The 23,775-nt window shown below is 37.7% G+C and overlaps 2 protein-coding genes and 1 long non-coding RNA gene across 4 annotated transcripts in view; 1 reads left to right on the forward strand and 2 right to left on the reverse strand.

The window, feature by feature from the left end:
* LOC139961455 (protein DD3-3-like) overlaps positions 1 to 14,301 on the forward strand; it is a 27,040-nt gene extending 12,739 nt beyond the window's left edge. Inside the window, exons 5-14 of the mRNA XM_071960638.1 lie at positions 577 to 750; positions 1,321 to 1,510; positions 6,683 to 6,852; positions 7,668 to 7,914; positions 8,243 to 8,305; positions 8,776 to 8,933; positions 9,376 to 9,519; positions 10,045 to 10,116; positions 10,792 to 10,963; positions 11,682 to 14,301. Coding sequence (XP_071816739.1) covers positions 577 to 750; positions 1,321 to 1,510; positions 6,683 to 6,852; positions 7,668 to 7,914; positions 8,243 to 8,305; positions 8,776 to 8,933; positions 9,376 to 9,519; positions 10,045 to 10,116; positions 10,792 to 10,963; positions 11,682 to 11,880 — 1,589 coding nt within the window. The 3' untranslated portion in view covers positions 11,881 to 14,301. The remainder of the gene's footprint in view (positions 1 to 576; positions 751 to 1,320; positions 1,511 to 6,682; positions 6,853 to 7,667; positions 7,915 to 8,242; positions 8,306 to 8,775; positions 8,934 to 9,375; positions 9,520 to 10,044; positions 10,117 to 10,791; positions 10,964 to 11,681) is intronic.
* LOC139961460 (uncharacterized) lies at positions 1,538 to 4,782 on the reverse strand. Of its 2 annotated transcripts, none has more exons than XR_011790891.1 (3): positions 4,669 to 4,782; positions 3,840 to 3,996; positions 1,538 to 3,569 (listed from the first exon to the last, which is right to left on the reverse strand). It is a non-coding gene; the product is annotated as an uncharacterized lncRNA (long non-coding RNA). The 2 variants fall into 2 exon arrangements; XR_011790892.1 differs by having other exon boundaries at positions 1,539 to 3,564.
* Positions 12,647 to 19,935, reverse strand: LOC139961458 (UPF0739 protein C1orf74 homolog). The gene is made up of 2 exons (XM_071960643.1): positions 16,166 to 19,935; positions 12,647 to 15,756 (listed from the first exon to the last, which is right to left on the reverse strand). The coding sequence occupies exon 1, from the start codon at positions 19,746 to 19,748 to the stop codon at positions 18,783 to 18,785; it is 966 nt and encodes a 321-aa protein (XP_071816744.1). The 5' UTR covers positions 19,749 to 19,935; the 3' UTR covers positions 12,647 to 15,756; positions 16,166 to 18,782.
* Between the last annotated feature and the right edge of the window lie 3,840 nt (positions 19,936 to 23,775).

Below are 23,775 nucleotides of genomic sequence, written 5' to 3' on the forward strand. Positions count from 1 at the left end.
CACTCGATAGGTGGCGCTAATCATAAATAGAAAGTTACTGTGTTCTAGCATATTTAAATCATTGGTTTTGTGTATAGTGTAATTTGTAGATTCAGATCTTTAGTCATTTAGCAGATTTGTGTTCAAGAATCATAAATTGTTGTCATCTTTGAAGCTTAGTGTAACAGGCTAACAGCCTAGACTAGGCTAAGTTGTATATTAACTGTGTAACCATTGTCTGAGGAGAAACAGATGTGGACAGCGTCCGAGAATGCAAGTTCATTTTAAATATTGTCCTTCTTTGTAAAGTAGGCAATGGCGGATGTCCAAAAGACGTAATATGACAACATTGCAATCTATGCATGAGACATATATTATAATATTCTGTTTGGGACTAAATGAGTAGCCATAAGGTTGTAACCACATAACCTAAATCTCTTTATTATGTCGTCCTGTTATGTATGAATATGTCATGCACATGTAAAGTGTCTGTCAGAGTGACATGAATGTGGCAGCTGGTTTTAATGTCTCAGAAGGACGTATATGTATGCTGTGTGTCAATCTTGCTGAATTTACATTTAATATCTCTGTCATCAGATGATGATATCAGAAATGGACGGACCACAGACACGCAGAACTACAATCAACTCAACAATCTCAACGAAAATGCCAACCAGGCAAATAACAGAGAGAACTCCGTCCAGGACAACAGGGGTCTTCACGAGCCTTTTAAATTCTACGATAATTGTTACGCAAGAGAACGCAACCAGGGTGAGTTAATGTATATCCTTGAATCATTCTTTGTTTTGGAAGTTAGTTGTGATAGTTAGCTGAGCATTAATTAATAAAGCTATGTACTTTCACTGCTCCCCTAAAGTTCCTCTCTCCTCTTAATACTATCACAATTTCCCATATGTTTTGACATTGATTGACATTGGCCCAAAACTGGATGTTTTAAACGGAAATGAGTGGATGGGAATTCTCAAATTACTCTATTTTGGAGGTGCATGTTCACATTTGTTTTGTATGTTCTATATTGGAGGTGTTCACATTGGTTTTGTGTGTTCTATTTTGGAGGTCTTCACATTGGTTTTGTGTGTTCTATTTTGGAGGTGTTCATATTGGTTTTGTGTGTTATATATTGGAGGTGTCAGTTCACATTGGTTTTGTATGTTCTATATTGGAGGTGTTCACATTGGTTTTGTGTGTTATATATTGGAGGTGTTCACTGTGTGGTCTATATATTGGAGGTGTTTTTTTTTGGTGTGTTCAATGTTGGAGATGTCTAAATTGGTTTTATGTGTTCCTAAAGTCTGTTATTTGCTGTTTTTTTTATTGCAGGTCTCTTCACTGCAGATCAGAATTTACAAACAAACAACCTTGGATACAGTTCTGCAATCTACACACGTCAGAACCCCAATGGTAACAGGAGGGGCTACGAGTGCCCCGAGGAACGGGATTACTACCCATACTGGCACGGATCACCATGGAAGGACATGGCCATCATGGTCGGCAATCTGTCCCAGTGCGAGTAAGTAGTTGACTTACTTGAAAGTCCATGGGGTAGAAATCTGCAATGTACATTGTTTTATCTCAACAAGCACCCCCCCCCCAATAAAGAACTTTGCCCCCCCTAAAAAAAATTTGCCCAAAAAAAGAAGACAAAAGATTTGGTACAGTGGTGCATACATACCACTCTTTTCTTATATGTTAAATTACGACTCATATATTTTTTTGTATAATAGTTGGGTCAGGGTTACAAGAATGGTGGAAGAGGATTCTGGTCTAAGGGTCAGTGAGGGTTGTTTTCAGGCATTACAAGTTGAGCCCCCTCCATTTTCGCCAAAATGGTAAAAAATCACATTTTCAACTTTGAAATATGAAATACAATTTTTGCACATTATAACTGAAGGGTTTTAATTATAAAAATGTACCACTTTTAATAAACTCAGATATAATGCTTTGTAATAAATCAAATATTTTTAGATTTTCCCCCTATGTTATGAATGCATTTCGTCTGTGCATGTATGCGTAAATATACACATATAATGAAAAGTTCCTCTCCATAATTGTTACACTCCCCATCCAAACTGTTTTACAAATGCGACCCCCTCCCCCTCTACTTAACATGTAGCTAAATCCCTAGTTACAATGAGATGTACCAATGCCCCAAGACCAGTGAGCTATTTCTTTTGTATAAATCAATATATAAGTTGGCACACTAAGACGTCATGGCATATCGTAGATGTGAAATAAAGTTATAGTCGGTATATATCCGTTACCTTAGTACTCTTTCTACAGTCTTCTGCAAAACTAGGTACTTTCTCCTTGTTACTGAAACGACATGTTTATAATTCGTATTCCTGCAAAAAGAGTTTCCAAGGGCGTTAACGTATCAAAGAAAAGATCGACAAGGTTTCGAATGGTATTTTGAATAATAATAGTTCTATATTCTACAAATAATATGAATAATAAAGGTGAATGGTACAAATAAGTGAATAACGAAGACAGTTAACTTAAGCCCCAGATAGAAAGAAATAATGTATCTATTAAGACTGGGTCGATACAATCAATGGTGTAGTAGAGCTGGGCCTTTGCGATGATTCAAGATACAGGTTCTTCATCAAAAGGCGCGGCGCGGAAATTAATAAGTGATTAAAAGTTCATCCAAGGACAGTTGTACTAGTCTTAACAGTATCCACTTCAATTCACTGCATGGTAGTCAGATATGGTATGGAAAAGGGAAAGTCTATTCCGTAGTAGAGGTGAAGATAATTAGATGAAATAAAAGTCACTAAAGACTTGAATATCCTTCAGTCAAAACTTGAACAGATGCACAGAACATATTAACAATATGAATAAAACAAGTAACGAAATGTTACGGCAAACAATAAAGAACCGTGATATTGGAACAGGGTCAGGGGATATGTGAATATGCAAGAGGTAAAGCATGCCCATAACACCCTCCTCCCCCCTCCCCTCCCCTCTCAAAAAAAAGTGTGATTTGAAGAAAATGTGGATATTTATCAAAGGTGTCTGGTAGGTAGGGTAATCTACGTAAAACTACTAATAGCTAAAATGAATATATGAATAAGATCATGTTTTCTGGTTCCTTTAAACTCTGGGGAACAAAATAATGACAATATGACTTTGAAAAAGTTAACCCTCTTCACATACTTCAAACAAGATTAAAATTTCAGACTAAGATATCAAGATTTAACACCATCACAGTTCATCCTCCAAATCATCTTCCCCTGCATCAACAATCTCAACATCTTCTTGGAAGTTGCTGCAATTTCTATATTTACATAGGTCTGTACACGGTAGTTGTGCATTCATTCAGGAACATCTTCCTTTAAGACATTTGCCGACTCTACAGCTACTGCTGACACACTGAAGCAAAACATCTTGGTCAGGTGGCTTCGTCATCCAAGTGATTATAAGGTCATCATTTTCAAGTTTCCATCCATGTCCCTCTGGTGAGAGTGCATCAATCCTTTGCTGCAATGCCCTACTGTGAATAGCAGCCTGGTTGGTGCAGCGCTTAACATGCTGGATCAGAGCATCTTTTGTTGGTGGTAAACTCTGCTCTGAGGAGGAGATGAACAGAACACCTTGTACCATGAAATTGGATATTTTTGAGTCTCACATTTTATGATGGGGTACCAATATAATTACAATTCAGCTAGAAATATGTTGCAAATTACTTTAATAATTTCAATGGAAAGATTAACCTGATATTGCATCTCAAAGCGTTTAGAGAATTTTTAAATTTTCCTTGGGGAGGACCCCCATATTCCAAAAGTCCTAGATCCACCCCTGAACACTCAATGAACCACACATTGAAGAGAGTACTTTACCTTTCAAGATCTGTATGTCTTCCTTGTCAAGAATTGTATCTAGTTTCTTCAACATAGAGAGTGGTACCTCACTTGAATGGCAACACGGTCTTTTCCTCTAATATTCATAAAATCTGGGCTCATCTTTTTTCCGCTCTGCTGCTTGTCGAAGCAATACCTTAATAAAATGAAATAAAAAAAGCAAATTGTTTTGCATTTTCTGTTGATCAAAATGTAAGTTTGAACAAATAAGAACTAAGACGATTTTATTTATATACCATGTGATCTGCTCATCTTCTATGGACAAACAAAGACACATTCAAATTTTGCAAACCAGTGTCATGCAAAAAAGAATTAAAACAGGCTTTTTTTGACAGTACAGTACATTATCTCTTAATGTTATGGTTTAAATTATACAATGGTAGATTATATCTGTTACTAATAATAAAGGAGACAGATACTTGTTCATTTTGGTAAAGCTAGACAGGCTGACCATAAGACCTTGCAAACCTAACCTTATTGCACCTTTGTTACACTTATTTTTCTAACTAATATAATATCTCTATCATTCAAATAAAGGGCCACAGTAAGAAAACTATGAAGCCTGTATTTAACACTTAGGCTAGTGCCCAGATGGAGAATTTGAAACAAATTTCCGTTCCTACCACCATATAACAAAACAAATCAGATGACCATGCCACTAATTATATTATGTTCAGGTCCAACACTGTGCCCTTTGACTTGGATTATATCCCTTAAGAGCTACTGATCTTGCATTATGCAACTTCTCTTAACACTTCAACTATGCCACAGAAGTACAAGTAGAGTCGTGTAGTATGCTTAGGCTTACCTCCATCGAAAGTCTCTGCCTGCTGCAGCTTGTCCCGTTTGCAACGCCTAGTAATGTATTGTTTCTTTTCCCACATATAATAAATTGAACAGGCAATACACCAGAGCTGCTTGGTTTCCTCGATCTTTTCCGTCAATTCTTCGTTTAAAATCATATGGGGTCTCCTCTGGAACTGTCCGTTTTCTTGCAGCAATGTGCTTGCTATCAATGAACCGCCTGTAACACTTATCGTGGAACCCCAATCATACTATGCTGTTGAACACACGCTTGATCGTAGTAGGCCATGGAGTAATCAGTAGTACGGCGATATCACTGTCTCCGCCGCTGAGATTAAGCCAATCTTTAGCGCAGGAAGTAACTTTAGTCCATCGTTTATTCGTCAGTGCCTTGAATGCTTCAAATTTTACAGATTCAATGTGCACTGAGCACTGTAGATTTCCGTGTGTCGGAGACTGACTAGCGCCCGTGGGAGCCGCCATGTTTGTTGTTTTCTACAAAGATTGCACACAGAACTCATGGCTCATTGGACAATTCATATCACATGGTACAGATATCTCACTGGCGCACAACTTTTGAACGTAAAACGGCAAGTTTCTTAACATACGCAATAAAAAATATAGTTCGATCTTTCGAGCGGAATTGCAAAAAAACTGCAGGAAAGTACATGGAGAACTTTTGGATCATTAGTCTTAATTAATTTATGTATTCAATGCTGTAGAGAAATTTTAGACCCGCAGTTGCTGGAACGAAACAAGCGAATTTCGACCTTCAGCTGATGGCCTATATGTGTTGCAGACTTGTTTCCCGTGCAAAGAAAGGGAGACCTAAAATAATCCAAAAATCACAGGGGTTTTGTTCAACATTGTTCACCCCCACCCCCCCCCCTACCTCCATGAAAAATGACTACAGAGATTAAAACAGAAAACACCTGCCATAGCCATGGCTTCAAGTTGCAAGGTTTTTCAACTTGAGTTTTGTTAAGCGGTACAAAATTCTATTTCAACTCCATGTCAGTTCAGATTAGTTTTATATATATACAGACCTATGCTATTTTTGGTTGTTATTACATTGGGCCCAACGGTTTTGTTGGTGTTTGTTTAATTCTGTTGACATTTGACCTGACTGCCTGTATGATAATTGGTGATTCAACGGTTCATTGCACTGACCAGTAAGATAATTAACAGAAATGTTGTTTTTTTCCCTCTTAACGGGACAATGGATATGGCAGAATGTCTTAATACGTCATAGTATTGTTCTTAAAATTGAAAGTTTCCTGCCATTTATAGAAAATATTATGTTAGCGATGTTTTTCCTTATATTTAATAGTTTGTATACCGCTATTGCTGTCGTCCTACAAAATGAACTAATACTGTCCTGAAAAGTGAAAGTTTATACAAGGGAATTTTCCAATTTTTATGCTGAATCTTCTCTTCTCGGCCATGAGTCAGGGAGATATCAGGTCATGCTTGTGTTGTTTTTTGTATCGATTCAGAACATTAGGTAAATATTTGCCTTCATTTTCAGGATGTCCCAGATTTTATGAGAACAGTTCAAGTTTGCGGTTTTGAAATGGAAACTGTTTACGATGGGCTTTGATTTTGACGCCGCCTCGATCTGTGGCTACAAAATCCAAACTTTTCACCTCATTCGTTTGGTTTTTTTCTACTCCTATCGACATTAAGAAAATATTTGCTTTCCTTGAGAGGATTTCCCTTAATTAATACAGTTAAGGCTAATCAAAACTTTGCTGTCCAAAAAATAGAAAGTTTTCACAAGGGACATTTTTTTTGGGGGGTATACCATTACTTTTGTTTTTGTCCACGAAATAGAAAGCCATCTTCCATGGTCTTCTTAGTTTGAATATTTTTTTACAACATTAAGTAAAAAATTTTCTTTTTTTTTGCATTTTGTTGGAAGTCACTCTTACCAGTACAACTTTACAATAATTTGCTTCAGGTGAACACAACAGGGGTTTTGATATCATTTCCCCCCCCCCCCTTTTCTTTGCTTCCAGATACTACCAAACAGAGAGCTTCAACGTCCAATCAAAATACGAGTGCGTGGAATATTTTGACAACGATGGCAACCAGCCGCGTGCTTACTCTAGATGGAACAATCAAGCGGATTGCGAGGGGAACGATGGAGAGTGGATGGAGTTTTACAACTTTCTAGAAAAAGCTGATGGTGAGTGTCATGTCATGTTTTAGACCGGGTCCTTGATAAATATTGCACTTTTTTCCTACCATACTTGGGGCATTGATTTAAAATTGCGATGATAGTCATAGTCAAACTTCATGGTTACGACGAAGTGACTTATTCTAACAAGTATGTAGTTTTTATGGGTGGGATTTTTGGGGGCTTTTCAGAGAAAGTGACATTTTGCTTATCATTCTGTTTATTTCCCGAAGAGAAAGGAAGTATGAGGGACAATTAAATAGAGACAGAAAAAATGTCAAGGATATTTCTAAAATGTTCCCCCAAACATCCTGAATCCCAACTTGTACTTAAATAATTGTAACAATGTAAGAGACTATATAATATCTTCTTGTATTGGCTCATCATTTTCTGATTGGATATTCCCACTGATATTTTTAGATGTGTGCGGTTGGTTTTGACAATCGATCGTTCAGAAGTGATAGTGTTGAAATATGGCCCACGTCAAGTCAAGATTACTTTTCACGTGATACCCGAATTCCTGTCCAAAACGATATTTTAATTTTTTTTTTTTTTAACAACTGCTCTAATCCAACGCTCTATCAATTAAAATTTTTAGAAGCTAGGGGAAATATGTATGCATGTGGTAGTTGTACCCTACTAGGAAGCAATCAGACTATGGTGGAAGGTGGTGGGGGGGGGGGAGGGTGTAGGGGAGGTGGGGTACGGCAAGGCTGGGGAAGTTTGTCTGCTACACTATGAGGGAAGACTTGAAAGGAAAGTTCTTTCAGTGCTCCAGGACAACTCTGTATGTTTCAAAAGTGTTCACTTTCTGTCTTCAACAGCTCTGACAACTCAGGCAGCTTGCGAGAACGAAAATGGCGTGGATGGAGTGCGGTACATCTGGGGGCGCCCTTACAGAGAGATCACAGAGCAATGTCTGGTGGCGTTGGATGCCCCAGATTGCATGGAGGCACCGTGGAGCAGGGACAACCATCTGGGTAACAGCAGAGGTGGTCAACCCAGCAGGTACACCTGGACCATCCCCAAGTTCCCTTCTAACAACCTGATGCGATGTGCCATGAGGCTAAGGTAACTACTCACTGAAGGTTTTCCTATGGAGAATGTATGGTCTAGTAAAAAATACAGTAGTTTTGGTTTATATGTTTTGCTTCAGTGTGAGCTGTCTCTAGCTATCAAATACTGCACTTGGACCAAACCATTTCACTCTTAGTTGTCACGACGATGCAGTGTTGTCTCAACGGATGGGCCCCCAAAGAGTATTACTATTATACTGAAATATCAGGTCTGAACAAATAAAGTGTTGGAAAAACTTTCTCAACTGCATAAAAAAGATATCGTTAAAGGTTTTTTTTGTTTTATTTGTTACATTTTTTTTTATTGTCTTATCAATTTTCAGATACAACATTTCTACAGATGATTATGATCCAATGAATACAAATGCGAGCCAAAACCAAGATGTGTGAGTATTCGGCTATTTTATTCTTTCAGCTTAACATAATTGCCGACACAATAATTTGACAGTGAAGATCTGAGTAAAACCTAATATAATTGACGACTGTCTGTAGAAATTGATTGATTGATCGATTGATCGACTAATTGATCCAGTCGTCATGAAGTCTCTCGACCAATGGGCTTTAAGGTCGTATAGGCTTTGAAAGCATAATGTATGCATGGAATATTCTCCGTCAAGTTTGACAGAAGTGTTTTTGATTGGACCACAACTTTACCAAGAGTTTTGGGTGCAGAAATATATATATAGATATGTGTTAAATGTGGTATCCATAATGCATCAATGTGTCTAGATTCTTTGTTGCAGATGTTAACAGAGGGAGGGTGGCGACTCCTTAAAGAGCAATGTCCTGTCCGTAGCAAAAGACTCCTTACTATATCATACCTATAAATAAATTTTTCTTTCTTTTGTTCTCACAGTGAAACTGGACAGGTATCTCCAGTCCAGCAAAATCCATACGTTGATATCGGAGCGGACAACGTCCCTCTGCGTCTGGCCATCAACACCGCACAGTACGGTCGTACATTCCAAGACCGATCCCACGCCTTCCAATTGATGCCAAGACCCACAGATGCAGGTATGAGAAACCTCTGAAACCTTAGGATGATCTTAAGAGATATTTAGAGCGTTGAAATAGCTGACTTTCTGTCAAAAAATAAGACCATTTTCTTTTTGTCACCATTCTAAAGTTAGAATCATTGAATTTGAGTTTTTATGATGGTGAAAGTCAATTTGTAATTTGTTTGTTGCCAGATGCAGTTTATCCCAAAATTTATATCTTTGCCGCTGTGTCATTCTATACAAATAATACGACAACAGAAGCAACTGGGATAGCATTTTTCAAATAGATGGAGCTCTTTACGTATATTCGTAGCCAAAGTCAGAACGGAAAAGAAGAACTAGGAAAGTCAGAGACCATTTTTGAAGTCGTCCAGTATTATCTATGAACATTAACTAATGAAATAAAAGTGAAAATCTCAATTATTTTATATATATGTTATTTTTTATCCATTTGACAGGGATGGATAGAAGACAGATCTACAACCTGAATGTTCGTGGTAAGAGAGGTAACATCGTCCAGGTTTATCCTGCCGTAGAGTATGACTTTATACCCAACGATCTGGAGATAACAGCAGGCAGTCTTGTGCACATGCAGTGGACAGGTAAGTTTCATGGCACAATTTGCTTTTTGGGACGACATGTTTATTTTTGCTCTAGCTATATATTAAGGTGAAATTTTCATCCTTGTCTTGTCAGTACTTTTCATCTTTGCAATGTTTGATGATCCATAGTTGTTATTCAGTATTAGCATGACATCCAGATAAATAGCAAGAGAGAAAAAAATGGACCAGGAGAGGGGGCAGAGTTTGATGGGGACATAGTGAGAGGGGGGCAGAGTGAGAGAGGGGAGGTGGGAGGATATAAATCTGATTTGTTCATCACTTAAAAGCCGAGCATAGCACTATGATGAAAAATTATGGGGCCAAATATTACTTCCTCCCTTCCTCCTTCCCTCCACCTCCCCACCCTCCCTTCCAAATATCCATGCGAGGCATAGATCCCTTCTTCAACAGCTCCTTCATGCTCTCTACCCATCCCCTGATGGATTCGGCATGCCGTTCATGTTTATCTCTCATAAAAGTAGAACTTTTGCATTACAATTTCAGCATTTTTTTTTCTTTTTGCAGGATCTAACACCCATAACAATGGTAACCCTGGAGGAGATGGTCAGACAGGAGATGCAGGAGAAGGGAAAGGAGGTAATTTCAAACACAATCATTAGTTAGGGGCTTTACAAACACCTCCTTCACAAACTCTCCTATTGTTCCTCCACCACCATCCACCACCACCTTCCACCACCCTCCCCCAACCCCCCATATCTATACCCATCCATCTCCCTACCTCCATCCCTTGCCATCTCCACCCCTTGCCACCTCCAGTCTAGCTCCACTGCAGCTCTCAACCTCTACTTCCAAACTTCACTTCCAACCACCACTCTTAAACTTCAGTCCTCCCCACTATCACTCCTCCTTGCATAACCTTTCAAAGTATGTACTGTGGATGCAGCGAAATGACCGCATTCTCCCCAACCAACAGGTGCAGAGCCTTTCTTTCTTTCTTTTGTTTGTTCGTTCATTCTTTGATTTGCATATTATGTCGCCACAAGTATTTTGCAGTGTAAGTATCAATAACATTTTACGGTATCGTTCTATCACCACCCGCACGCAATTCCCTGCCTCTCTGTCTTGAGTGTCAACTTTGATTGGACTCGACTGGAAGCATTTCATAAATAATTATGTAATCATATGTAATACTATATAAATATTTGCACCATCCTATTACCCTAAAATATAGAACCACCGTTTAATCTTTGACTTGAACCTAACGACTGATGGCTCTTTTAACTTGTTTGATGATATCCTTTCTTCCACCAGGCTCTGACCGAAGCAACATAGTGCAGACGCGCAATGCAATAGAGAATTACCCATTACCATTTGATGAATCCACACTGTTCACCAATGCAAAGATTCACTGGATGCCCAATGATTACACTGGCTACTTGCCTGAGGACTTGGCTATCAGCATGGCTAGTTCTGGTTACTATCAGTAAGTGTACTATCACTGTTCTTGTATCTCATACCATCGGCATGCCATGTCATCTCACGCATGAGGTCAACATAGAGGCCTGTGTTTTTATAGTAAGGCTACAGCCTAACTTTAGTTTTACATACATTCCTTACAGTACTAGTGCCGGCAGCAATGGGGGGGGGGGGGAGGTGGGAGGGTATTACCTACAGAATAGCTATTAGAATTCTGCCAAATGTTTCTTCAACTTCATTCTGTATAATTATTTTAAATGTCACGGTACTGGGGAATGTCGTCACTGCAGTATCACTAAACGTTAGTAACACGGTGGTCTGCATGTTAAACGTGATCATTGACGACACTGGTAGCCTACTAATTGGTAGTTTGGTACGTACCTGGTAATGGTCCATTAGTAGGCTTGGCTCATACGTACCTGGTAATGGTCCATGAGTAGGCTAGGTTCATGCTGTAGATGTGTTGTCATGCATGGGATTCCATTCTAGTAAAAATATTTGTGTCTCTCTTCTGAAATTATTTGAATTGTTTCGGTTACGTTACAACAAAGTTCCCATCTTTCGAATATTTTCATTTCTGACGTGTATTTACGTTGTTTATTCTTTTTTGTGTTTCACTTAAGTTTGCTTGAATTCCTGCATGATATCTACTTTTTTTTTTCTTTCCTTAATAATTTCGTAATACATTAAATCATCAAATGTTTCCTTTTCTTTTGTCTTTACAGATGTAAAGCAGCGGCAACATGTGCTGGACAGTCGGTACAAAACAAGAACCAAGTGAATAACCTACTAGACAACGCCCCAGCATCCAACCCTGGTGCCCTCATTGAACCAGCTGTCGGAGAGTACCATTATATTAGCACCAGGAATAACAACTTCTCGAACAGAAGCCAGAAGGGGAAACTGATGGTCAAAGAAAAGTAACGGGGGAAAAAAAAAACATAATTAAGTAATTCAATCATTTGCATGAAAAGAATCCCTGTACTCAAAAACTGTTCCTTGCACATAGATTTATGGTTGAACCCCCCAACTATCCCCACCCCCCACCTCTCCACCATTTTGTATCTTGGAGGGGTGGGTGGAGGGCCTCGATGAGAGGAAGGTTTCATGACCTGTCATCAATAATGCACGTCGACATCTTTCAGTATCTATGACAGAACGCTGTTTCCTTATATTCCAAATATGTATAAATATGCACGAGAAACGACATTTCCATTCGATACATTTGTCTTAAAATATGGATCTCTAAACGTCTCTCACAAACCTGTCTGTTCTTCCAATCATATCGTCCTTTGTCATGGGTCTAGTTTTAGCAGGAAAAAAAAGAAAGGGAAAATGTTGGAAACATTTTCAAGGAGTGTGCTGCATATCAAACGAACAGACCTTTTACGAACAAAATGCCTTCTAGAGTAATTTTTTTTTATTTTCCAGAGATTGTTTATATCTCCTAGAGGATGGGGGCAAATGTGGAAAAGCTTTTGCACTTTTGTTTTAGAGTTTATTGCACTAATCTTAATTGTATAAAAAGCAAAATCAATGTTTCGTTTGTGTAATATCAGGTTAAAAAGTGTCTCTTGAAAGAAACCGTTGAGCTTTCGGCTAACAGATTTTGATTATGTAAATAAAGGAATGCAAGACGTTTTTTGTCTTAATACCTTTTTTTTTTAATCTTCTTCTTTTTTTTATAAAAATAATATGTAAGATGTGTGATTACATTGTACAGGAATCAGATTTATGACTTGTTTACCCACCTAGTCTATTCAAAATGATATTTTTGTACTCTCAGATATTTGATGAATGTGATTACAAATAGTTAAGTTAATTTACGGTTACTTTAAATGTTTTATACAGGTTGTATAAATGTATTTGTAATTGAATGTTGTTCCGTCAGGGTCATGAATTTAAGTCGCTAAATGGCAAAGAAAGAAGTTTGTAAAGTTTTCCTCGTATTTTTTTTTTCCCCGTCTAGAGATAATAAAGTATGAAAACTTGTTGAGTCGTTTGACTCAAGTCAGGAAAGAATCACTGGTAGTGTCTCGACTCGACCATAGAATGAAGTGACCAGCTTTTGTCAGGTTATCTTTCCTCACTGACTGGCTTGTCTAATTTAAAAGGTGCAACTTAACAATCTAGGATTGATTGGAATTTGGTATAAAAATGCAGGCAAATAGTAGTATCAGTTTTGGGGAAACTTCCAGCAATGTTTAGCATGCTGGAATTTGGGGGTGTTAATGATGGCCTTAAAAGATGTTGTTCATTTCAGCAACTCAAAGTTGTCAAGATTCTTTTTATCATAAGATCTGAATTGCAACACTCGTGAAAATGAAGGAAATTTCGTATTTAATGTATGTTGCTGAGATGTGCTCACTACACTTTTGAGTGAAATATATATTTTTGACTAATAGCAGGGAAAAACTGTTTTAATAACTTTCAGTCCCTAAACTAGGAAGCCCAAAAAAAATGAAAAGAAAGATTGTTAAACTGCAAAGAATGTTGATAAATAGTTTTTTTTTCTATACTACACTATGCTACAGAAGCTTTTCTTTCCCATTATATGGATCTTTCCAGGGTATTTTTTTAGCAATCCTCCTTTTTTTCCCCTTTGTAAACTTCAGTCACTTTCTTGACCATCAACAAAATTATTAACTTGCAGCTCGTCATACATCTTTGAGTTGGCACGCACAAATATTTTGATAAAAAGTGGAAAGTTTATGATGAATTTTGTACCGAAGAGGGAGGGAAAAAAACTTCACGTACCAAAGTTTGAAAACTTTATCGGAAAATAGAATGATTGAAGTGAGCAATGGAAATACAAAGGTAGAAATTCATTTCCAATCACTGTTCAGGTTTACATTTCATACACCCAAATTGGTTTCTTTCAAATATTTACGATACATCATGATGTAATATCTCACAATTTGTCACCGACAACACTGTTAGTGGTTTGGTTCTTCAAAAAGGGATGTTATGGGTTTAAAACTGATTAAAAGAGATCTTACAGTAACTTGAGATGTTTTGCAGAAAAGACATTACATCAGGATATTTAAAATACATGTTATAGTTAACAACAACATAATTGAGGAGTCTTAATTAGTACTGATTACAGTTTAAGCATTTTATTGAACCAACGGAAAAAATCCAAAAGTGGTATAGACAAATAAGATGCCAAGGTACTCATTCAGGTGACAAAGACAATGATTTTCAACTCTTATACTATCACTTAAAATTAATTATGTTCAATGCTTACCTGTGTATCATCATTTCTTATTGAAGTTATCATCATCAAGGGTATCGGTCTGCTGGTACAGACTAGTGTTACACAAATACATTGATAAAAGAAATTGATTGTCCCTTTTAGTTTTGCTTTTTTTTGGTTCCTTGCTTTAGCAAAAGGAACCTATGCAGTCAGGTTGGCGTGTGTGTGTGTATGTGTGTGTATGTGTGTGTGTGTCTGTGACACTTGCTTGGGTACGCTCTATCTCAATAAGGGAATGTTGGATTGAGGCCAAACTTGGACTATAGATCCGCCATATGGAGAAGGTGTGCCCTATTGTTTTTGGTGCCCAAAAAGGTCACCAAAGGTCAGTTATGGTCCAAAAACCGAAAATATTAAAACTGCAATGACTCCCAGTGCCAATGTGCGACAAGATTGATATTTTGGGACAAGTTGTGAACTGGTTAGGGGAGCATTTTCAAACTTAACGGTCATGTGATCCAAGGTCACCAAAGGTCAATTAATGATAAAAAACTAGTATTTTTGCAATAACTTGAGAACGAAATGTCTGTTAGGGTTGGGAGTTGCCTCATTGTAATCCAATTGTCGACCCGCATCTGGGTGACCCTTGACCTCAATTTGACCTCTGGTGACCTTTTCGTGTTTTTGGGATTTTTACAGTTTCGATGCTATTTTCAGATGTCAAAGGTACCTTCTGATCATAAATGTCAATAGGTTGACCCCGTGTGACCTTTATGTGCGAAGTTATATGGGGTCAAAGTTTTTCGGTCGGAGTTAGGATGGTTGTACAGACTTTTCATTTTGTTTTTTGGAATTAGGAGATTAAACTACATCTGAAACCAAGGTCAAAAGGTCAAAGGTCACATTAGAAAAAATGTGCTTATTTTGGGAGGAAACAAGCAAAAAAGAAAATGTTTGGTTTTGATGCTAGATTTGGATATCAAAAGTACCTTCCGATCAAAAATGTCAATCGGTTGACACCCGTGTGACCTTCGTGTGCGAAGTTATATGAGGTCAAAGTTAATTTTCAGACATTTAATGCAACAAGTCCCAGTTCCAAGGTGTGACATGGTTGATATTTTTGGACAAGTTGCAAATGGTATAGGGGAAGATTTTCAAACTTAACAGTCATGTATCCGAGGTCACCAAAGGTCAATTAATGTCAAAAAACTAGTATTTTGGGGGTAGAAAATGGGCAAAGAAAAAAATGTTTGAATTTTTATAGTTTGATGCTCTAATTTAGGTCTCATCAATTAAAAATGTCAATAAGTTGACCCAAGGCGACCTTTGTATGTTAATTTATATGAGGTCAAAGTTAATTTTCAGACATTTAGTGTAATAACTCCCAGTGCCAAGGTGTTACACAGTTGATATTTTGAGACAAGTTGCAAATGGTATAGGGGAATATTTTCAAACTTAACGGTCATGTGATCCGAGGTCACCAAAGGTCAATTAATGATAAAAAACTAGTATTTTTGCGATAACTTGAGAACAAATTGTCCGTTTGGGTTGGGAGTTGCTTCAATGTAATCCAATTGTCGACCCGCATCTGGGTGACCCTTGACCTCAATTTGACCTCTGGTGACCTTTTAGTGTTTTGTGGATTTTTACAGTTTCGATGCTGTTTTCAGATGTTAAAGGTAACTTCTGATCATAAATGTCAATAGGTTGACTTCCGTGTGACCTTCGTGTGCGAAGTTATATGAGGTCAAAGTTAATTTTCAGACATTTAATGCAATAACTCCCAGTTCCAAGGTGTGACAAGGTTGATATTTTTGGAGTAGTTGCAAATGGTATAGGGGAATATTTTCAAACTTAACGGTTATGTGATACAAGGTCACCAAAGGTCAATTAATGATAAAAAACTAGTATTTTTGCCAAACTTGAGAACAAATTGTCCGTTAGAGTTGGGAGTTGCTTCAATGAAATCCAATTGTCGACCTGCATCTGGGTGACCCTTGACCTCAATTTGACCTCTGGTGACCTTTTCGTGTTTTGGGGATTTTTTACAGTTTCGATGCTATTTTCAGATGTTAAAGGTACCTTCTGATCATAAATGTCAATAGGTTGACCCCTGTGTGACCTTCGTGTGCGAAGTTATATGAGGTCAAAGTTAATTTTCAGACATTTAATGCAATAACTCCCAGTTCCAAGGTGTGACAAGGTTGATATTTTTAGAGTAGTTGCAAATGGTATAGGGGAATATTTTCAAACTTAACGGTCATGTGATACAAGGTCACCAAAGGTCAATTAATGATAAAAACCTAGTATTTTTGCGACAACTTGAGAACAAATTGTCCGTTAGGGTTGGGAGTTGCTTCAATGTAATCCAATTGTCGACCCGCATCTGGGTGACCCTTGACCTCAATTTGACTTCTGGTGACCTTTTCATGTTTTGTGGATTTTTACAGTTTCGATGCTATTTTCAGATGTTAAAGGTAACTTCTGATCATAAATGTCAATGGGTTGACCCCCATTTGACCTTCGTGGGCGAAGTTATTTGAGGTCAAAGTTAATTTTCAGACATTTAATGCAATAACTCCCAGTGCCAAGGTGTGACAAGGTTGATTTTTTTGGACAAGTTGCAAATCGTATAGGGGAATATTTTCATACTTAACGGTCATGTGATCCATGGTCACCAAAGGTCAGCTAATGTTAAAAAAGTAGTATTATGGGGGGAGAAAATGGGCAAAGAAAAAATGTTTGAATTTTTACAGTCATGCTCTATTTAGGTCTCACCGATCAAAAATGTCAATTGGTTGACCTCCGGGTGACCTTTGTGTGTGAAGTTACATACAAGTTCAAAGTTAATTTTTTGACATTTAATGCAATTAAATCTCAATGCCAAGGTGTGACATGGTTGATATTTTGGGACAAGTTGTGAATGGGGTGGTGGAACATTTTGAAACTTAAAGGTCATGTCATCTGAGGTCACCATTGTTATCATATCTGTTGACACGCTTGTAGGTCTCCTATATTTCTTACATTTTCGACGCCATATTTAGATCTCAAAAGTGCCTTTTGATAAAAAATCCGATCACATTTTGTGATCACAAAAGTGTTGGCTATAGTGTTGGTTACTTTATGGGAACATGTAGGACCACAATTACTTGGACTATTTCAGCCCAATCTTGCTTGATAATATGATGTGTATTGTCATATACCCCAAGCAAGGAACCACAGTGCCCTTGGGCTCTTGTTTCTTTTTTTTTTCCTTTTCCTGCTCGTGTACTGGTCATTTCCTGGTACAGTGAAGTAAAAATGAATGAACAGTGGTAAAAAATACAGCTTGTTGTCCTTTGATGAAGTTTCTCAGTAGGTAAACTCTTCTATACTTGAAAGAGGTAACTAAGAATACTGTAGGTGTGTTTAATATAATTTGTTCTGCATGTTATATCCCAACAGTTAACATACCAACTTCAGGTAACAGTTTGCACTGCATCTACTGTAGTCATGTGATTTTAATATCCCAAACTGAAAATGTGGATGAAGTGAATAGACAACTAGAAGAAGGGTCTCTTTCTAATTAATGGTGTTGCATTACTTTAACTGTGCTGTATTTTTGTTAGTTAATATTTACATATTTCGATAAGAGATATCATTGGGTGATGGTAATTGCAAAAGGGAAGTTAAGATGATCATTATACTTGGTACTGAACCACTTTAGTGAGTACAAAAAGGCTAAATATTGTTTATTAAAGAGGTAAAGGGTATGTGAGGTCACCAGAGGTCATAGTTTTAACCCCCCCCCCTCCCACCTCCTCCCTTTCTGGCTTACAGATTGTTCTTTATTTGGAGGTGATACAGGTGCCTTATAAACAGGCAAGATAGCTAACACGAATACAAATAGTCCAAAGAAGGATTCTAAAACAGTCATATTTTATGTTCCAAGAGAAATATTTAGTCCCTCTTACATAAAATAACATGAAATATTTGTTTGTGACAGGGCTGTCAGATCCCTCTTTTATCTGCCCTACCGTCCCAACCCAACCAAACATTAAAACAAAGATAAGACCGTAGACAATTACTGTATCATGTACAAATTTAACAAGCACTCTTTAATCCACACTTAATATATTTCTTCTTAGAGAGATAATTCTCTTTGGCGCATCATTCAAGGCTTGTGTAATGGGAGTAGCGGCCCACGGATAAGGATCTTACACAACATCAGAGCCACTACCCACCAGAGCCCCATCTATCAATCGATACTCATGTTGCATTAAAGTGGGCTTGGGCTATGGGCTTTATGAACATTACAAAATATAACTTCATCAATGAGGGTTGGCAAGCTCTGAAAACTGGGGTAAATTTGTCAATATCTGGAAAAATCCCGGGACTGACTTTGGGCTCGCGTCCCATTGGTTTTGTTCCGTTGGTCCCGAGAGCATGTGCTGACAGATATATGTTAAGCAACAACTGACAGAATGTGAATAAAAACCTGGATATATATTATGCCTTCTATGGATTGGTGCTCTCTACTCTCATGCTGCTACGTCATCCACTTGTGAAGCAATACCCATATTATACTACGCAGACGATGGATAAAACCTATACTGTACCAATATTGTTAGAGGTAAGTAACATAGTAAAATTACAGAGCAACAGATGAAAGAACTACATTTGTCATTTCTAGTCTCAAGTCTTTCAGTAAACACTTTGGGGCATTTCTTTGCCAAGTGTCTTGTAACTTAGAAAACCACTTTGTGATTAAAGGTTTGCAATGTTTTTCTACGTTTGATGGTATGCTAAATGAGAAAACAGTATGTTCCCTTTTGAGGTTCTGCTGCTGAGAGAAATGTGGACCTTCTTGTAAATGCTTGAGAGTTGTCATACAGACGACTTTGTAAACAGTCAAAGGAACACAACTCAAACAATTCCTTCCATCTGATGCATTTAACCAGTAGACAAGTGGGTAGCCAATGAAGAGACCGAACAAAGATGGTATACACCACTCATTGTCTATTTCTACTGTATCCACTGGTACAGATGCACACCTACTGTTCAAATGTGTCTTGTAGATTGAATCCACCATTTTCTTCAATTGACTGTGAACTTCCTCGTCAGCAATCTTTGGCTCTGACAATGCATAGGATGCATCAGTTATAAGAACCCTTGGCATACAAAGGCCTTCATCAAGAGGATACTCAGGGAAGTTTCGAAACAGTTCGGTGACTATTTCAACATTCACAATGAAAATATCGTTCACAACAACATAAATTTTGAAACAGTCTTGCAAGGCCTTCAACACACTGCATGGTGCGGTATTCTCGCAATGGCAACGACAAGATGTAGTGCGAGTATGGAGAATGGCAGCGACCGTTTGACACATTGGTATCAATGTAGACGGTTCAGTAATGCAACAATAATCGAAGAGAAAACCAGGCTTCACGCCTAACAAAACGACAGATATATCGACAAATATCCCACAAGAAGACCGGCTGACCTTTTTTCCCAGAGAAGAGTTTACCGTTACATGGAAATCCGCAAATGATATGCAACTTGGAATCTTTTTACTATAGGAATCATTGTTTTGATGTCTTTCCATGGGGGCAGCCATTTTGGATATAACAGAAAAACGCCACCGGTTCAGCGGTACATCGCGTATTCGATTTCAGCGCTAGAGCATCGGGAGTACCAAACTAACCAAAGTATTATCGTAGTTTACTGACATTTGGTCGGCTGGAAGTTGTCAGTGAAATCGAAAGTTCGTCGAGGAGCCATCAAAATTTGAGGCCAGAAAACTGGTGAGTTTTACGGATCTTCAATGAAATTGTTGGTGTTGTATTGGTAGCAGTAAAACTAGTAGTATAGGCCTATATAGTTGGCTGACAAGATGGGAGAGTATAAGAACTTTTAATTCAAAATTGTCGGCGACTTAAGTACGTGTCCTTGAATTTCCACACACATTTCTGAACATTTCAACTTATAAAATAAAATTTCGTCTAGTTCCTAGTTATTTACCATTGTTTGACTTTTTATCTTCATATTTCTTTCGACAGTTTTTCTGTAAATACCTCCCGACCGAGCCGTAAATCAAAATCGCTCCTTTTCTTAGTATATCTGACCATCGCTTTATTCAGTTTTCGGAGCTTAGTCCGAGCGTGGTCGCGTGCAATCTAATCATCAATGCAAAGAGAAGGGATTGGTGCCATTGTGCTGCACCCAGTCGATCCTCTCTCGGAAGCTGGCCGAGAGTTCGAAGCAGACGCAATCATTTCTTGAAGTCACATACTTTGGTCTAAGATATGTAAGATATATAAGATATGTAAATCACAGAAAAAAACATAGTTGCGAGTCGTGAAAGAGAATTGACTAGGAAATTACAAAGCTATTGAAGCAGAGGTAATCAATTCTGTTTGCTTTTTCAGTGAAGGCTTTTTACTTTTTACTTGAATGGCCGTCCAGAGAACTGATGTTGAATCGTGTAATGAATTCAACGACGAATCTCGTAGCTGAACAACCTGCTTTCTAAACCACTTATTCACCACAGTAAAGTGAGCCGCACTTTCAGCCGCGTTTTCAAACGATGAGAGGTGACAGCAATTGTTGAAGTTAGAGTGTGCATACTCGAAATGTGCAACTAGACAGGCTAGCGAAGCGCAATACGGTGTCTTGTAATGGCCATTATTCATCATAAGTCTGACAACAGGCACATTAGTTTTACATTTAATATTAATAATAAAAATTATCTCAATTTAAAATAACTTGGCAATTTGATTTTTCCCTCTTTTCTTCAGGCTCAAACTATATTAGCTTCGTGATGTAAAGAAAAATCACCGTTGGACGCTTTTCGAGGACAAACGTGCACCTAAGGGAAACATGAAACATATACAGATCATAAATTAATCCCTATATCATTTCAATTTTGTGAGGGCAAGGCGTCCATTCTGAATCTTTATTTAACGTAAAATGAATGTGAGGACGGGTCAACGTGTGCGTCGAAAAGGAGACTGATGTAAATATAGACTTTTCTTTCCCAGATCAAAATTGAGCGAGTGAGTGCATGTATATGTTTTGTCGTAATACCCTTGTAGTTTTCTATACCACCATGACAAAAGAGGAGACGTAACCATAATTGATGAAAAAATAATAAAAAATATATGGAATGATAAGTATCATCAGCTTTACAAAAGTTTATACTCAAATTAATATATGTTGTAGAACTACTTTTCCTCAGACCCTCATGTGAAGATTGGAATGATCCACGGCCAAAAAAGGATATATGACGTCATCATATACCCCTTCCCCAAAACAATTTACGACTGATTTCAAAGTAAGCATCGGATGTGCGGCTGAGTTTATATCTGCAATTGGCCTCATAGAAAATCCTTCAAATTCATATATATTGTAGAACTATTCTTCATCTACACCCTCATGTAAAGATTGGAGTGATCCGATGCCCACACAAGGATATATGACATCTTCAAATACCCCTTCCTCAAACATATTGGGTGTTCAAATTAAGGCTTAACTTTACACATAAATCGAATGTGCGGCTGACTTTATATCTGCAATTGGCCTCATAGAAAATCCTTCAAATTCATATATATTGTAGAACTACTCTTCATCTACACCCTCATGTTAAGATTGGAGTGATCCGATGCCCACACAAGGATATATGACATCTTCAAATACCCCTTCCTCAAAAATATTGGGTGTTCAAATTAAGGCTTAACTTTACACATAAATCGAATGTGCGGCTGACTTTATATCTGCAATTGGCCTCATAGAAAATCCTTCAAATTCATATAGATTGTAGAACTACTCTTCATCTACACCCTCATGTTAAGATTGGAGTGATCCGATGCCCACACAAGGATATATGACGTCATCAAATACCCCTTCCTCAAAAATATTCACGCGAGATTTCAAAATACTTAACTTTACACATAAATCGAATGTGCGGCTGAGTTTATATCTGCAATTGGCCTCATAGAAAATCCTTCAAATTCATATATATTGTAGAACTACTCTTTATCTATACCCTCATGTAAAGATTGGAGTGATCCGATGCCCACACAAGGATATATGACGTCATCAAATACCCCTTCCTCAAAAATATTGGGTGTTCAAATTAAGGCTTAACTTTACACATAAATCGAATGTGCGGCTGACTTTATATCTACAATTGGCCTCATAGAAAATCCTTCAAATTCATATAGATTGTAGAACTACTCTTCATCTACACCCTCATGTTAAGATTGGAGTGATCCGATGCCCACACAAGGATATATGACGTCATCAAATACCCCTTCCTCAAAAATATTCACGCGAGATTTCAAAATACTTAACTTTACACATAAATCGAATGTGCGGCTGAGTTTATATCTGCAATTGGCCTCATAGAAAATCCTTCAAATTCATATATATTGTAGAACTACTCTTTATCTATACCCTCATGTAAAGATTGGAGTGATCCGATGCCCACACAAGGATATATGACGTCATCAAATACCCCTTCCTCAAAAATATTGGGTGTTCAAATTAAGGCTTAACTTTACACATAAATCGAATGTGCGGCTGACTTTATATCTGCAATTGGCCTCATAGAAAATCCTTCAAATTCATATATATTGTAGAACTACTCTTCATCTATACCCTCATGTAAAGATTGGAGTGATCCGATGCCCACACAAGGATATATGACGTCATCAAATACCCCTTCCTCAAAAATATTCACGCGAGATTTCAAAATACTTAACTTTACACATAAATCGAATGTGCGGCTGAGTTTATATCTGCAATTGGCCTCATAGAAAATCCTTCAAATTCATATATATTGTAGAACTACTCTTTATCTATACCCTCATGTAAAGATTGGAGTGATCCGATGCCCACACAAGGATATATGACGTCATCAAATACCCCTTCCTCAAAAATATTGGGTGTTCAAATTAAGGCTTAACTTTACACATAAATCGAATGTGCGGCTGAGTTTATATCTGCAATTGGCCTCATAGAAAATCCTTCAAATTCATATAGATTGTAGAACTACTCTTCATCTATACCCTCATGTAAAGATTGGAGTGATCCGATGCCCACACAAGGATATATGACGTCATCAAATGCCCCTTCCTCAAACATATTCACACGAGATTTCAAAATGCTTAACTTTACACATAAATCGAATGTGCGGCTGAGTTTATATCTGCAATTGGCCTCATAGAAAATCCTTCAAATTCATATATATTGTAGAACTACTCTTTATCTATACCCTCATGTAAAGATTGGAGTGATCCGATGCCCACACAAGGATATATAACGTCATCAAATACCCCTTCCTCAAACATATTCACACGAGATTTCAAAATGCTAAACTTTACACATAAATCGAATGTGCGGCTGAGTTTATATCTACAATTGGCCTCATAGAAAATCGTTCAAATTCATATATATTGTAGAACTACTCTTTATCTATACCCTCATGTAAAGATTGGAGTGATCCGATGCCCACACAAGGATATATGACGTCATCAAATACCCCTTCCTCAAAAATATTCACGCGAGATTTCAAAATACTTAACTTTACACATAAATCGAATGTGCGGCTGAGTTTATATCTGCAATTGGCCTCATAGAAAATC

Source organism: Apostichopus japonicus, chromosome 20, assembly GCF_037975245.1.
Source record: "Apostichopus japonicus isolate 1M-3 chromosome 20, ASM3797524v1, whole genome shotgun sequence".
Classification (NCBI taxonomy): domain Eukaryota; kingdom Metazoa; phylum Echinodermata; class Holothuroidea; order Aspidochirotida; family Stichopodidae; genus Apostichopus; species Apostichopus japonicus.

Excerpts from the sequence above, each read along its gene's own strand:
- LOC139961458 (XM_071960643.1), bottom strand. The coding sequence starts at position 19,748 with ATGGCTGCCCCCATGGAAAGACATCAAAACAATGATTCCTATAGTAAA.